This window comes from Mustela putorius, unplaced genomic scaffold (assembly GCF_011764305.1).
Source record: "Mustela putorius furo isolate JIRA1106 unplaced genomic scaffold, ASM1176430v1.1 tig00003834_pilon_pilon_pilon, whole genome shotgun sequence".
NCBI classification, from domain to species: Eukaryota; Metazoa; Chordata; class Mammalia; order Carnivora; family Mustelidae; genus Mustela; species Mustela putorius.
This window is the reverse complement of record NW_025421987.1, coordinates 55,727,476-55,741,433: the sequence shown is the minus strand read 5'-3', so window position 1 is coordinate 55,741,433 and position 13,958 is coordinate 55,727,476. Positions and strand designations below refer to the sequence as shown.

Genomic DNA, 13,958 nt, shown 5'->3' with positions numbered 1-13,958 from the left:
ACATATGGCTAATTTTGTTTTTCCAAGAAGCTGAGCATATTTCTTCCCTTATGATGCTCCGTGACTCCCGTGGCAGAAAGGAGGTGGAAGAGGAGGAGGTAGTGGAGGAGCAGGAGGAAGAGGTAGTGGAGGAGTTAGAGGAGGAGGGGGAGGAGGTGCGGGAGGAGCTACCGTGGCTTGTGGTTATTTCATGGCAGTGAAGCGTGCAACGTGTCTTTTTTGGCAAGGACTAAAGGACATGTCTGAGATTTATTCACCCTTCCAGTGGAGTATTACAGCTCTTAAAAATGTTTTTGAAGAAGGTTTAATAAAGCAAAAAACAGACATTATGCACTCAATGAATAAAGTGTGTTACAAATTTCGTTTGGTCACATATATACACACATATACACAGAAACATACACCACCTATGAAAGGTGAAGGAATACAGCAAAATGTTAATATGTGGGTTGTAGGAATATGAGTGATTTTCTTCTACTTATTTACAGCTTCCAAACTTTCTATGATGCACACAGATTCGTTCTATAATCAGTATTTTAAAAGTTGGTCTAAAAAAAACTAATGGGTAAACAGGAAACTAGGCCTTCGGTATTTCCATTGGCATAATACCTTCATTATGGTCTCTCTTTTCTCTTTTTGCTGACTTTTTTTTTTTTAAGATTTTATTTATTTGTCAGAGAGATGGAGAGAGCACAGGCAGGCAGAGTGGCAGGCAGAGGCAGAGGGAGAAGCAGGCTCCCCGTGGAGCAAGGAGCCCGATGCGGGACTTGACCCCAGGACCCTGAGATCATGACCTGAGCCGAAGGCAGCTGCCCAACCAACTGAGCCACCCAGGCATCCCCTTTTTACTGATTTTCTAAGTCATAGGCATTTTTGTTTTCACTAAGAAGTGAGAAGCTGTAAAGGAATTTTCACAGTAAATATTTCACTTGATCACAAAGTTTTGCAAAGAGTAAGTTTTACCATACAAGTTGTGAATGAATGAAGTTAGCCACTTATGACCTTTCAGAAAGCTTTCCCAGATAACAGACTTTGAGTTTGTACTGGAATTTTGCTCAAACCATACCTACAACTCTGAGGTGTGATTTTTCCCCCCCCAGGATGAAGGCTAAAGGCAGAGGAATCACCTGCTTGCTGGTCTCTTTCTCCGTGACATGCCTGGTGGCCAGCCGCGGGGGCAATGCCTGTCCTCGTCGCTGTGCTTGCTACGTGCCCACTGAGGTGCACTGCACGTTTCGGTACCTGACCTCCATCCCAGACAGCATCTCACCCAATGTGGAACGTATTAATTTAGGGTGCGTGGGGCCCCTTGTCTTGTGCCCTTCTCAAGCAGACATCACACTGATGCTTCATGCCCAAAATATCAAACAAAACTTGTAACTTTAGGAGATGAACCAAAATGCTATTTCTCTTCTAAAATAAGCATATGAAGATCTTAAGTTTGTGAGGGACCATAAGCAACATTTTCCTGGTAAGCTTTTACTAGGAGAAAGTTCTAGAACCTGAAATCACTCTTGATAGGATGAGAGGCCCAAGATTATAGAAGAACTTCATGCTGGCTACCTTTTTACTGGAAAATAGCATCTGTTAAGAATTAGAGTTGTGGCCTATCAGGAGGCGATAATGACACTGGAAATGTCCTCCCATATATAAAAGATACATATGAAAAGTTGGTTAGACCCTTTAAGAAGGCCCTTGGACTTCTTTTCATGCAAAGTGACTTATTTAAAATTCTTATTTAAAACTTAAAATTCTTTAAAAAATGTAAACCTAATTAAATCTGCTAAAGGTGATTCTATTTTAAGGTTCGTGAAAAACTGTGATGTGTGTGTGTGTATACACATGTGCAGTCCAATATAACATCATGTGTCTGAAAATAGGAAGAACCTACTATATGCCAGGGATACAATAAGGAACAAGATGAACTATTTACGTCTAGAAGCTACAGTGAAAGGGAGAAAACAGATGCACAATAAGTAGTAAGAACCTTCAAAGAGCATGCAAAGTTCCTTGGAACACTCACTAATAATGATAATAGGTAACACTGACTGTGCCCTTACTGCCATCAGGCACTGAGCAGGGCACTCTCCACACATTCACTCAATCCTCAGAACACCTTTTAAGTCGCTTCTATTATTTGCACTTTATAGATGAAGAAATGGAGGCTTAAAAAGATTGCTGATTTTACCCAGGGTTCATCCACTACCAAGGCCTAGGTTCATAATCCTAGCCAAATTATTTGACCAAACTCTTTGGTTAAGAGTCCAGATTTCTTTTTTTTCCTTTTATTTTCTTTTTTTTAATATTTTATTTATTTATTTGACAGAGAGATCACAAGTAGGCAGAGAGGCAGGCAGAGAGAGAGGGGGAAAAAAACAGGCTCCCTGCTGAGCAGAGAGCCTGATGTGGAGCTCTATCCCAGGACCCTGGGATCATGACCTGAGCTGAAGGCAGAGGCTTAACCCACGGAGCCACCCAGGCACCCTGAGAGTCCAGATTGTTCAACTTCTACTTTATAGTGAGAAATTCTACCTGGGAAAGCAAGGGATGGGGGCATGTCCTCAAAGAAGGGGCTGGGCCTGACCGGGAGTCACAAGTAGAGAGAGACGGAGCTAGCGGCATCCCAAGCTGAACGAACTATGCATGCAGAAAGGGTGGGAAATGAGGAGGGATGTGTTATATCCTGGGCAGGGCAGTTTGGGCATGGAACCCGATGGGGAGTGGGTGGGCCTTCTGTGGCATCTGATGAATCTCAATTTATGCCAAGCATTTGATTTTCTCCTTCAAGCACAGGTTATAAAAAGGGAGGTACTGGGGACCTGGGTGGCTCAGTCCATTAAGATTCTGCCTTTGGCTCAGGTCATGACCCCAGGAGCCTGAGATCAAGCCCCATCTCAGGCTCCCTCGCAGGGAGCCTGCTTCTCCCTCTCCCTCTGCCCCCATCACATGCTCTCTCTCTCTTTCTCAAACAAAATAAAATATAAAAAGGGAGATATTGGGTTTTGTGTGTGGACATGTGTGTGTGCACTTTTGTTTTGACAGCTGAACCACAGCTGATAGGTGTAGCTTATACCTTATAGCTGTTTTAATTTCAGGTACAACAGCTTGGTTAGATTGACAGAAACAGATTTTTCCGGCCTGAACAAATTGGAGTTGTTAATGCTACACAGCAATGGCATTCATACAATCCCGGCTAAGACCTTCTCGGATCTGCAGGCCTTGCAGGTAAGACAAGGGACGGGGAAAGTGCAGGTTCAAGAGGCAAGATGACCATTCCAGTGGAACCCAAAAATCAACATTCTGTGCATTGGAGGGAGACATCAAGGAGGATGTCCGAGACTGATTTCTCTTTAAAGCAATTGTTTGTGGAAATTAGGATAATAAGAAAATTCTGAGGCATTTTCTCAGATCTGGGCTAATAGGAAAAAAAAAAAATTTCAATACCCAGGGATTACTGCGCCTTTAAAACTTAATGCAGAAAGGCTACTTCTAGTCTTGTTCATCTGGGACTTGTTTTAGACAGAAGTTAGCTTTGTACACATAAATATACTTTTTAACTTTTTACTTTATTTATACCTTGTCTTGTTCAAAAAATTTTGAAAAGTTGTGGGGACTTCTAAGAATACACCAAATATGACAAGAATTACTACTCTAGTAAGTGAGAAAGTAAAGATAAAACACATCTAGAGATAATAGAAAAGGGGATTATGGGGGAAAATACACAGAAAGATCAGTATGTCTGATACATATGTAGGACTTAAAGATTTTGAAAAGCTAACTCACAATTCAAGATGTCTATCAAATTTTTTAAATACATAAAAAAATTGTTCAAGAGAGACACAACCATATCTGATTTATTTTTTTAATTTTTTTATCAATGTATATTTGACATATAATATTATACTGGCTTCAGGTGCACAATATAAGTGCTTCAACATTTATATACATTAGGAAGTGATTACTATGATAAATCTAGCTACCATTGGTCATGGTAGAATGTTGTTACAGTATTGTTAACTGTATTTCCTATGCTGGACATCACATTCCTATGTCTCATTTATTTTATAGCTGTAAGCTTGTAACTTTCAATCGCCTTACCTTATTTTGCCCATCTCTTCCCCCGCCTCCCAGCAACCATCAGACTGTTCTCTGTACCTATGAGTCTGTCTGTATCTTTTTTGCTTTTTGGAGTCCACAAATAAGTGAAATTTTATGGTACTTGCCTTTCTCTGACTTATTTCATTTAGAATACTATCATTTCTTCCATCCATGTTGTCATAAATGGCAAGATTTTATTCTTTTTTATGACCAAATAATATTCATGTGTGTGCAGACACACATATACATATACATATATACACATATACACATATACATCTCTTTTATCTATCGATGGACACTTAAGTAGCTTCCATATCTTGGCTATTGTAAATAATGCTGCAGTAAACATATGGGTGCATATATCTTTTTGAATTAGTGTATTCATTTTGTCCAGATAAGTATGCAGAAGTGGAATTTCTGGATTGTATGGTAGTTCTATTTTTAATTTCTTGAGGCATCTCCATACTGCTTTCCAGTTGCTGCACTTTTTGTATGCCCACCAACAGTGCACAGGAGCTCCCTATCCCTAACAACCTTACCAACAGCTGTTGTTTCCTGTGTTGTTAATTTTAGCCATTCCAACAGGTGTGAGGTGATCCCTCATTGTGGTTTGGATTTGCATTTCCCTGATAATAAGTAAAGTTGAACATCTTTTCATGTCTGTTGGCCATCTGGATGTCTTCCCTGAAAGAGAACTGTTTTTTAATTGGATTATGTTTTGGGGGTGTTGAGTTTTGTGAGTTCTTTGTATGTTTTGGATACTAACGTTTACAGAATATGTCATTTGCAAATATGTTCTCCCATGCCATAAGTTTTGCCTTTTAGTTTTGTTGATGGTTTCTTTACTGTGAAGAATCTTTTTATCTTGATGAAGTCCCAAGTCCTCATTTTGGCTTTTGTTTCCTTTACTCAGGGGACATACCTACAAAAAAGTGCTAGGGCTGATGTCAGAGGAAATTCCTGCCTCTGCTCTCTTCTAGGATTTTTATGGTTTCAGGTCTCTCATTTAGGTCTTTAATCCATTTTGAATTTATTTTTGTCTATGGTGTAAGAAAGTCATCCAGTTTCATTCTTTTGTCTGTGACTGTCCAGTTTTCCCAACCTCATTTGTTGAAGAGACTGTCCTTTTCCCACTGGATATTCTTTCCCGCTTTGTGGAAGATTAACTGACCATATAACTGGGCTTATTTCCAGGGCTTCTATTCTGTTCTATTGATCTTTGTGTCTGTTTTTTGTGCCAGTACCATACTGTTTTGATTGCTATAGCTTTATAATATTACTTGAAGTTCAGAATTCCAGTGCCTCCAGCTTTGCTTTCCATTTTCAAGACTGCTTTCATTATTTGGGGTCTATTGTGGTTCTACTCAAATCTTAGGATTGTTTATTCTAACTCTGTGAAAAATGTTGTTGGTATGTTGATAAGGATTGCATTAAATGTGTAGATTGCTTTGGAGAGTATGGTCATTCTAATAACATTTGTTCTTCCAAACCCTGAACATAAAATGTCATTCCACTTCTTTGTGTCCTCTTCCATTTCTTCATTAATGTTTTACAATTTTCAGAGTATAGGTTTTTCAGTTCTTTGGTTAGGCTTATTCCTACCTATCTTACTGTTTTTGGTGCAATTGTAAAAGGGATTATTTTCTTAATTTCTCTTCTGCTTTATTATAGGTGTAGAGTAATGCAACAGATTCCTGTGTACTGATTTTATATCCTGTGACTTTACTGAATTCATTTATCAGTTTTAACAGTTTTGGTGGAGTCTTTCAGGTTCTCTCTATGTAGAATGATGTCATCTGTAAATAGTAAACATTTCGCTTCACTTACCAATTTGGATGCCTTTTATTTCTTTTTGTTATCTGAGTGCTGTGGCTAGGACTTCCAGTACTGTGTTATATAAAATATTGAGACTAGACATCCATGTCTTGTTCCTGACCTTAGGGAAAGGGCTGTCCATTTTTGCCCACTAAGGATAATGTCGGTTATGGGTTTTCATATATGGCCTAATTACATTTAAGTATGTTCCCTCCAAAAGTACTTTGTAGAGGGTTTTTTTTATCATGAATGCATGTTGTACTTTGTCAAATGCTTTTTCGCATCTATTGAAATGATCATATGGTCTTATCCTTTCTCCTGATGATGTAATGTATCATGTTGATAGATTTGCAAATATTGAACCACTCTTGAAACCCAGGAGTAAATCCCACTGCATCAGTGTGAGTGATTTTTTTAGTGTATTGCTGGATTTGATTTGCTAGTGTTTTGTTGAGGATTTATGCATCTGCGTTCATCAGAGATACTGGTCTCTAGTTCTCTTTTTTTGTGATGTCTTTATCTGGTTTTAGTATCAGGGTAATGCTGGCCTCATAGAATGAATTTGGAAGTTTTCCTACTTTTTCTATTTTTTGGAGTAGTTTGAAAACAGTAGGTATTAACCTTTCATTAAATGTTTGGTAGAATTCACCTGTGAAGCTATCTATCTGGTTCTGAACTTCTGTTTATTGGGAGCTTTTAGATTACTGATTCAATTTCTTTGCTGGTTATTGATCTGTTCAAGTTTCCTGTGTCTTCCTGTTTCAGTTTTGGTAGGTTCTATGTTTCCAGGAATTGATACATTTCTTCTGAGTTGTCTAATTTGTTGGCATATAGTGTTTCTTAATATTCTCTAATAATTGTATTTCTGTGTATTGGTGCTTATTTTCTCCTCTCTCATCTGTGATTTTATTTATTTGGGTCCTTTCTCTTTTCTTTTTAATAAGTCTGGCTAGAGGTTTATCAGTTTTATTGATTTTTTGCAAAGCAGCAGCTCCTGGTTTTGTGGTATCTGTACTATTGTTTTTTTAGTTCCTATATCATTTATTTCTGCTCTAATCTTTGTTATTTCCTTTCTTCCGCTGGTTTTCAGTTTTGCTTGTTGTCCTTTTTGTAGCTCCTTTAGTCGTAAGATTAGGTTGTTTATATGAGATTTTTCTTCTTGAGTTATGACTGTATTGCTATTAACTTTCCTCTCAGAACTGTGTTTACCACATCCCAAAGGTTTTAGACCATTGTGTTTTCACTTTCATTTGTTTCCATGTACTTATTTATTTCTTGATTTCCTGACCCATTCATTGTTCAGTAGCACGTTATTTGACCTCCATGTATTTGTGCTCATCCCAGATTTTTTCTTGTGGTTGACCTCTAGTTTCATAGGGTTGTGGCCAGAAAAGGTACATGGTATGATTCAGTCTTTTTATATTTGTTGAGGCTGATTTTGTGGCCTGATACATATTCTGTTTTGGAGAATCCTTCATGTGCATTTGAAAAGAATGTGTATTCTGCTATTGAAGGAGAGAATGTTCTAAATATATCTGTTAAGTCCATCTGGTCCAGGGGCGCCTGGGTGGCTCAGTGGATTAAGCCTCTGCCTTCGGCTCAGGTCATGATCTCAGTGTCCTGGGATCGAGCCCCGCATCGGGCTCTTTGCTCAGTGGGAGCCTGCTTCTCTCTCTCTCTGCCTGACTCTCCGCCTACTTGTGATTTCTCTCTCTGTCAAATAAATAAATAAAATCTTAAAAAAAAAAAAAAGTCCATCTGGTCCAGTGTGTCATTCAAAGCCATTGTTTCCTTGTTGATTTTCTGTTTAGATCATCTGTCCATTGATGTAAATGCAGTGTTAAAGTACCTACTATTACTGTATTGTTTTGGATCCGTTCCTTCATTATTAACTGTTTTATGTATTTGGGTCCTCCCATGTTGGGTGCATAAATATTTACAATTGTTTTATGTCCATGTTGGATTGTTGCCATTATTATTACATAGGATTCTTCTCTGTCTCTTGTTACAGTCTTTTTTTTTTTTTTTAAGATTTTATTTAAAAAAAGAGAGAGACACAGTGAGAGAGGGAATACAAGCAGGGGGAGTGGGAGAGGGAGAAGCAGGAAACCCGATGTGGGGCTCGATCCCAGGACTCTAAGGCAGACGCTTAATGACTAAGCCAACCAGGCGCCCTCCCCCATAGTCTTTGTTTTAAAGCCTATTTTGTCTGATATAAGTATTGCTACTACGGATTTCTTTTCTTTTTCTTTCTCTTTTTTTTTTTTTTTTTTTTAAGATTTTCATTACTTATTTACAGAGAGTGAGAGAGCACAAGCAGGGAGAGTGGGCAAGGGAGAAGCAGGCAGTCCATCAGGGAGCCTGATACGGGGTTTGATCCCAGGACCCCAGGATTATAACCTGAGCCAACAGCAGATACTTAACAACTGAGCCACCCAGGGGACCCTCCAGATCTCTTTTGACAGTCATTTGCATGATTAATGGTCTTCATCCCCTCATTTGCAATCTGCAGCTGTTTTTAGGTCTAAAATGAGTCTCTTGTAGGTGGCATATACTGGGTCTTTTTTTTTTTTTTTTAATCTATTCTGTCACCCAGTATCTTCTGATTAGTGTTCAGTCCATTTACATTAAAATGATTATTGAGAGATATGTATTTATTGCCATTTTATTACTTGTTATGTAATAAACAAGTAATATGTATCTCTTGTTTCTGAAAATTTTCTCTAATCCTCTCTTTCATGATTTGCTCATTTTCTTTAGTGAGATTTTTGGATTTCTTTCTATTAATTCTTTGCATATGTATTAGTGGTAATTTGATTTGTGATTACTATTAGATTTGTATATAACATATTCTAGATATAATAGTCTGTATTAAGTTGGTGATCTTTTAAGTCTGAACCCATTTACTCCTCTGGTCCCTGTGTTTTAGGTATATGATAGCATACTTTATAGCCTTTTATTTTGCAAGTTCTTTGACTGGTTTTTCATATAAATATTCATTTTTACTGCATTTTTGCTTCCTATCTTCATACTGTCATTTTTGGTCTTTCCTTTCCACTCAAAGCATTCCCTTTAATATTTCTTGCAAAACTAGTTTAATGCTCATGAACTTCTTTAGGTTTTGTTGGGGAAACTATCTCTTCTTCTATTATAAAAGATAGCCTTGCTGGACAGAGCATTCTTGGCTACAGGTTTTTCCTATTCAGCACTTTGAATACATGCTACTCCTTTCTAGCTTGGAAGGTTTCTGCTTAAAAATCTGCTGATAGCCTTATTGCGGGGGGCGGGGGAGCCCTTTGTATGTAACTGTCTTCTTTTGCTGCTTTTAAATTTTTTTATCAATATATTTTTCCATTTTATTTTTTTTTTTTAAGATTTTATTTATTTGACAGAGAGAGATCACAAGCAGGCAGAGAGGCAGGCAGAGAGAAAGAGAGGAGGAAGCAGGCTCCCCACTGAGCAGAGAGCCCGATGCGGGACTCGATCCCAGGACCCTGAGATCATGACCTGAGCCGAACGCAGCGGCTTAACCCACTGAGCCACCCAGGCGCCCCAATATATTTTTCCATTTTAATAAAAGTATATCTTCGTGTGGATCTGCTCTTGTTGGTTTGGTTGGGGGTTCTCTGAGCTTCCTAGGTCTGGATATCTGTTTCCTTCCTGAGATTAGGGAAGTTTTCAGCTATTATTCCTTTAAATAAACTCTCTGCCCTCATTTGTCTATTCTTCTTCTGGGACTTTATAATACAAATGTTACTACATTTGATGGAGTCACTGAGTTCCCTAAGTCTATTTTTGTTTTGCATAATTTTAGTTACTCTCTTTTGTTTAGCTCGATTACTTCCTATTACTCTGTCTTCTAGGTCATTAGTTTGTTCCTCTGCTTCTTCCAGTGTGCTGTTCATTCTATCAAGTGTGTTTCTCATTTTGTTTACTGAGTCCTTTCTCTGTGCTATGTTATTCCTTATTTCTGTGTTAATGGTGTCACTGATGTCCTCCACCTTTTTCTTCAGTCCAGTGAGAATCCATATGAACATTACTTTAAATTCTCCATCAGGCATGTTACTTGTATCCATTTTACTTAGAACTCTGGCAGTGTCCTTGTCCTGTTATTTCATTTGGGACAAATTCTTTTTTCTTTTTATGTTGTCTAAGTCTCTGTGCCTGTTTCTCTATGTTAAGAAAGTCAGCTATATCTCCTGTTATTGCGGGTAATCACTTTATGAAGAAGAATTCCTGTAGTGCCCTGCAATATAATGCCACCTGTCTCCCAGGGCCTGGACCCTCCAGGATTATCTTCAGTGTGTGCTGCATGAGCTCTGCTATTGTATCATGGCTGCTTTATCCTTCAGGCCAGTTGACTGCAGAGGCTCTCTGTCTGTTATTGGCAGTGTTGATCCCTGGCCTAAATGTGGTGTGTTTTAGGGGCGCCTGGGTGGCTCAGTGGGTTAAAGCCCCTGCCTTCGGCTCAGGTCATGATCCCAGGGTCCTGGGATCGAGCCCTGCGTCAGGGTCTCTGCTCAGTGGGGAGCCTGCTTCCACCTCTCTCTCTCTGCCTGCTTGTGGTCTCTGTCTGTCAGAGAAATAAATAAAATCTCTGTCAGAGAAATAAATAAAATCTTAAAAAAAAAAAAAAAAAAGAAAATGTGGTGTGTTTTAACTAAGTGTGCTCTGGTTTGCTTGTGAAATGAGACCTGTTGCTGCTGCCACCAGAACTGAATATACACAAAACTCTCAGGTCAAGAGACATGGTGTTAGCATGGGTTTGGGCTGATCTTCTAAGGGAGGCAGCCTACTGCACTGAGACAGAGGCAAGCTTGACTGGGAAGGGCAGTTCTGGAGCTCAGGTAGGTGGGGCTTGGTGTAAGCAAGTTAGGTAGTGAGTTTTGGTGCTTCACTGGTGCTTGGCCCTGTGCTTTTACTGAGCTGCAGGGAAGGGAAAGAGAGCCTTCCAGTTCCTTTGTTCCTGGAGGAGTCTCTCTGAACAGTGCACCTCTTGGATATGCACCTGTAGTTGCTCCCCAAGCATCTTCCGATCACTGTTTTTACAGCAAATGTCAGCGGGCTCTTTGCCCTGCCTTCTTTCCAAGTGAAGCCTCAGTGCCCTCCAATCTCTCCCAGAGCTGAACATAACAACCCTTAAAACTCCAGGTTTAAAGCCCTGCTGTTTCCAAGAGCTCACAAAATTTGGGCCCTTTCACTTTGTAGGCCAATTGCTATGGCATTCATTTTCCCCATGCATCCCCTTGCGTGTTAGTCTGTCTTTTGCCCTTCTCCATGACTGCAGCTCCCCACCACAGCAGCCACAATCCATTTCTCTCCCAAGCTGCATCTCTCTACTTTCTACCTTTAGTTGTAGAGTTTGTTCTTCCAGTCTTCAGATGAATTTCTGGGCGTTTTAAGATGATTTTATAGTTATCAAGTTGTATGTGTGGATGAAGAGAGCCTAGGGTCCTCCTACTCCATTGCCGTCTCCCTCTCATACCTAAATAAATTAAAAATTTTTAAGAGGATATACTATACCATGGAGATTATAACTATAAGCAAGATCATTTCCAACGTTTAGAGTGCACTTCTGAGCCATGGTCCACAGGACTCAAATGAATCAAAATCAAGTAGTTCTTAATAACCCCCACTGAAGGAGTTTCCTTTGTATGCCAAATGACTTGGTCAGTGATTTTATGTAACTAAGTTTTAACTTTCCCCAGAATTGTTAATTTAGATGGAGCAGGTGGTGTTGGCCATAGCACAGATATCTCCTTGCTCAGCTGAAAGATAGTCAAGGGCTATCCTATCACCAAGAACTATGTAGGCCAGAAAGCCTAAGAATCTTTGTTGGGTAGGTCTTAGTGATGGGATCTGCAATAACTTCGGTAGTTAAAAAGAAGTTCCTGATCATATCTTTATTTGTTTTCACTCTTAACCAGGCAAGTATGGCCCTGAATCATGAATGCCTCCTGGTAGGTCTTTTCTAACTCAGTGATATAAATACAGGAGAGCTGATTGATGAAGTATCTTAGCTGTCTATGGACAGTTAGGGGCACAGATAACCTAGAAGGCATTGCCCAGCTGTATGCCAGCCATCTAGACATTTTTAGGCTCAAGAAGAATTATAACCATCACAGACAAAGACAAATGCTGTTGGCACATAGACCATTACCATTAGGGAGGTATTATTAATGGATTTGTTCACAAGGACTGTTGCATTTACTGGTTCAAGCCAAGGGCCAGTCAGGTTTTTCAATGCATATAAGAAGAGAAACCTTAAACCTGAAATAGAGTGTTGTTCTAAATGTCTTGCAAAGATGGGTGCTGCTGGTAAGTTCTCTTGGTGAGAACAGATATCATCTAAATAACCATGGGAATATGGGGGTGCAAATGTACTAAGATTAACACAAGTATTTGTGTTTGATGGGCAAGTACAGTTTTTACTGGAGAAAGGTAAAAAGGCACTGGATATTCTGGACATGAAAGTTGAACTCGGTAAGAAATTTCTAAGGGGATAGGAGTGGCTGATGATTGTAGTCTGCAATGACATTGGATGTAGAAGAACTGCCTAGAAGGAGCACCAGGAGATCTCTAGCATCATGGACAGATAAAAATCTTTGACAAAACCAGCAGTCTGAAAGGTTATTGCCCTTAGCAATGGCCTGGGAGAAATGGATGATAGCATTATCTTTCCAGGAATGCCAGAGTGCAGACAAGAAGGAGGAGGAGAAGGGTTTCTTGTTAAAGTATGAGACTTTGATCTGTCATTTGGGGCAGAAGCCATCTACCTCAATGTCAGCTACCTCTCTTCCTTATCAGTTTGATTCCGAGGTCTCCAGCAACTGTACAGGACTAGATGTCAGGTGGAGCTTTCTTTGGCTGTGAGTAAGATGTACATCCAATCCCATGTAGTTTTGCAGCAATGCCAAGTCAGAAGCACTTGGTAAGGTCCCTTTCAGTGAAGCTTGAGGACTATCTTCTGATAATGTTTCCAAAATAATCACCAGACTCCAATGTGGCACTAACATCCAAATATTTTAGTTTTTCTATAATAATAAGCCAAAAGTAGATAAACCTGTTTAGTAGTTAATGTTTCATTTTTTAAAATCTTATCAGGAAGTGATCTAGATATTTAGTGAGTTCACCCTCACTCATCACTTAGCAAAGCTTTAAGTTTTCAAAGTACCAAAAAGATTTGGAAAACTTTTAAAACTTTTTGTCTCTTCTATTTGTACTTGATAATTGTATCTAGATTACCCATGAAAAGTTCATGAGACATCAAAGAATAACAACCATTATTCTAAGTAATTTTTACTGAAACACACAAGAGATATAACATGAATTAAGTAAATTCAACAGAATAAAAGTGAAGATTATCTGTATTATATTCAAAGTTTAATAACTCTATAAAGAGGGGTGCCTGGGTGGCTCAGTGGGTTAAAGCCTCTGCCTTCAGCTCAGGTCATGATCTCAGGGTCCTGGGATCGAGCCCTGCATTGGGCTCTCTGCTCAGCAGGGAGCCTGCCTCCCCCTCTCTTTCTGCCTGCCTCTCTGCCTACTTGTGATTTCTGTCTGTCAAATAAATAAATTTAAAAAAAACTCTATAAAGATATTCTTGTTTTAATTAAGCCAACAAACTTAAACTTGATCATCCCAGATCAAGCAAATTTGCAAAACATTTGAATTAGTTTCTATTATATTTGACAATATAATTCATATAAGCATTTAACCTTCTTTAAGCCAATTCAGCAGAGCTCTTGTATACATTAATTTTAGCAATACCATCTGGAGGTAGAAAATACCACATATCTACAACACACATATATGACACACATGAACATAGAAATGGATGTAGAGAAGTTAGACCTTCTGTTTTTAAATTACTGCCATGAAACAGGTACAAAACTCATTTGTTACAAAGGTTGAATTTAAATTTATATCTCTAGTAGGTGGAGTAAGTTAAACTTATTTGATAATAAAGTTATTAAATCTTTTCAAATATCTTGCCCAGTGTCAGCTGGAACAAATAGTAAATATTTCCAGCAGTGTTAAAC

The 13,958-nt window shown here is 38.9% G+C and overlaps 1 protein-coding gene across 1 annotated transcript in view; it reads left to right on the top strand.

Moving 5' to 3' along the window:
- IGSF10 (immunoglobulin superfamily member 10) overlaps positions 1-13,958 on the top strand; it is a 50,052-nt gene that overhangs the window by 1,148 nt on the left and 34,946 nt on the right. The window contains exons 2-3 of the mRNA XM_004755549.3: positions 1,101-1,295; positions 3,096-3,225. Of these exons, the coding sequence (XP_004755606.1) occupies positions 1,102-1,295; positions 3,096-3,225 (324 nt within the window). The 5' untranslated portion in view covers position 1,101. The remainder of the gene's footprint in view (positions 1-1,100; positions 1,296-3,095; positions 3,226-13,958) is intronic.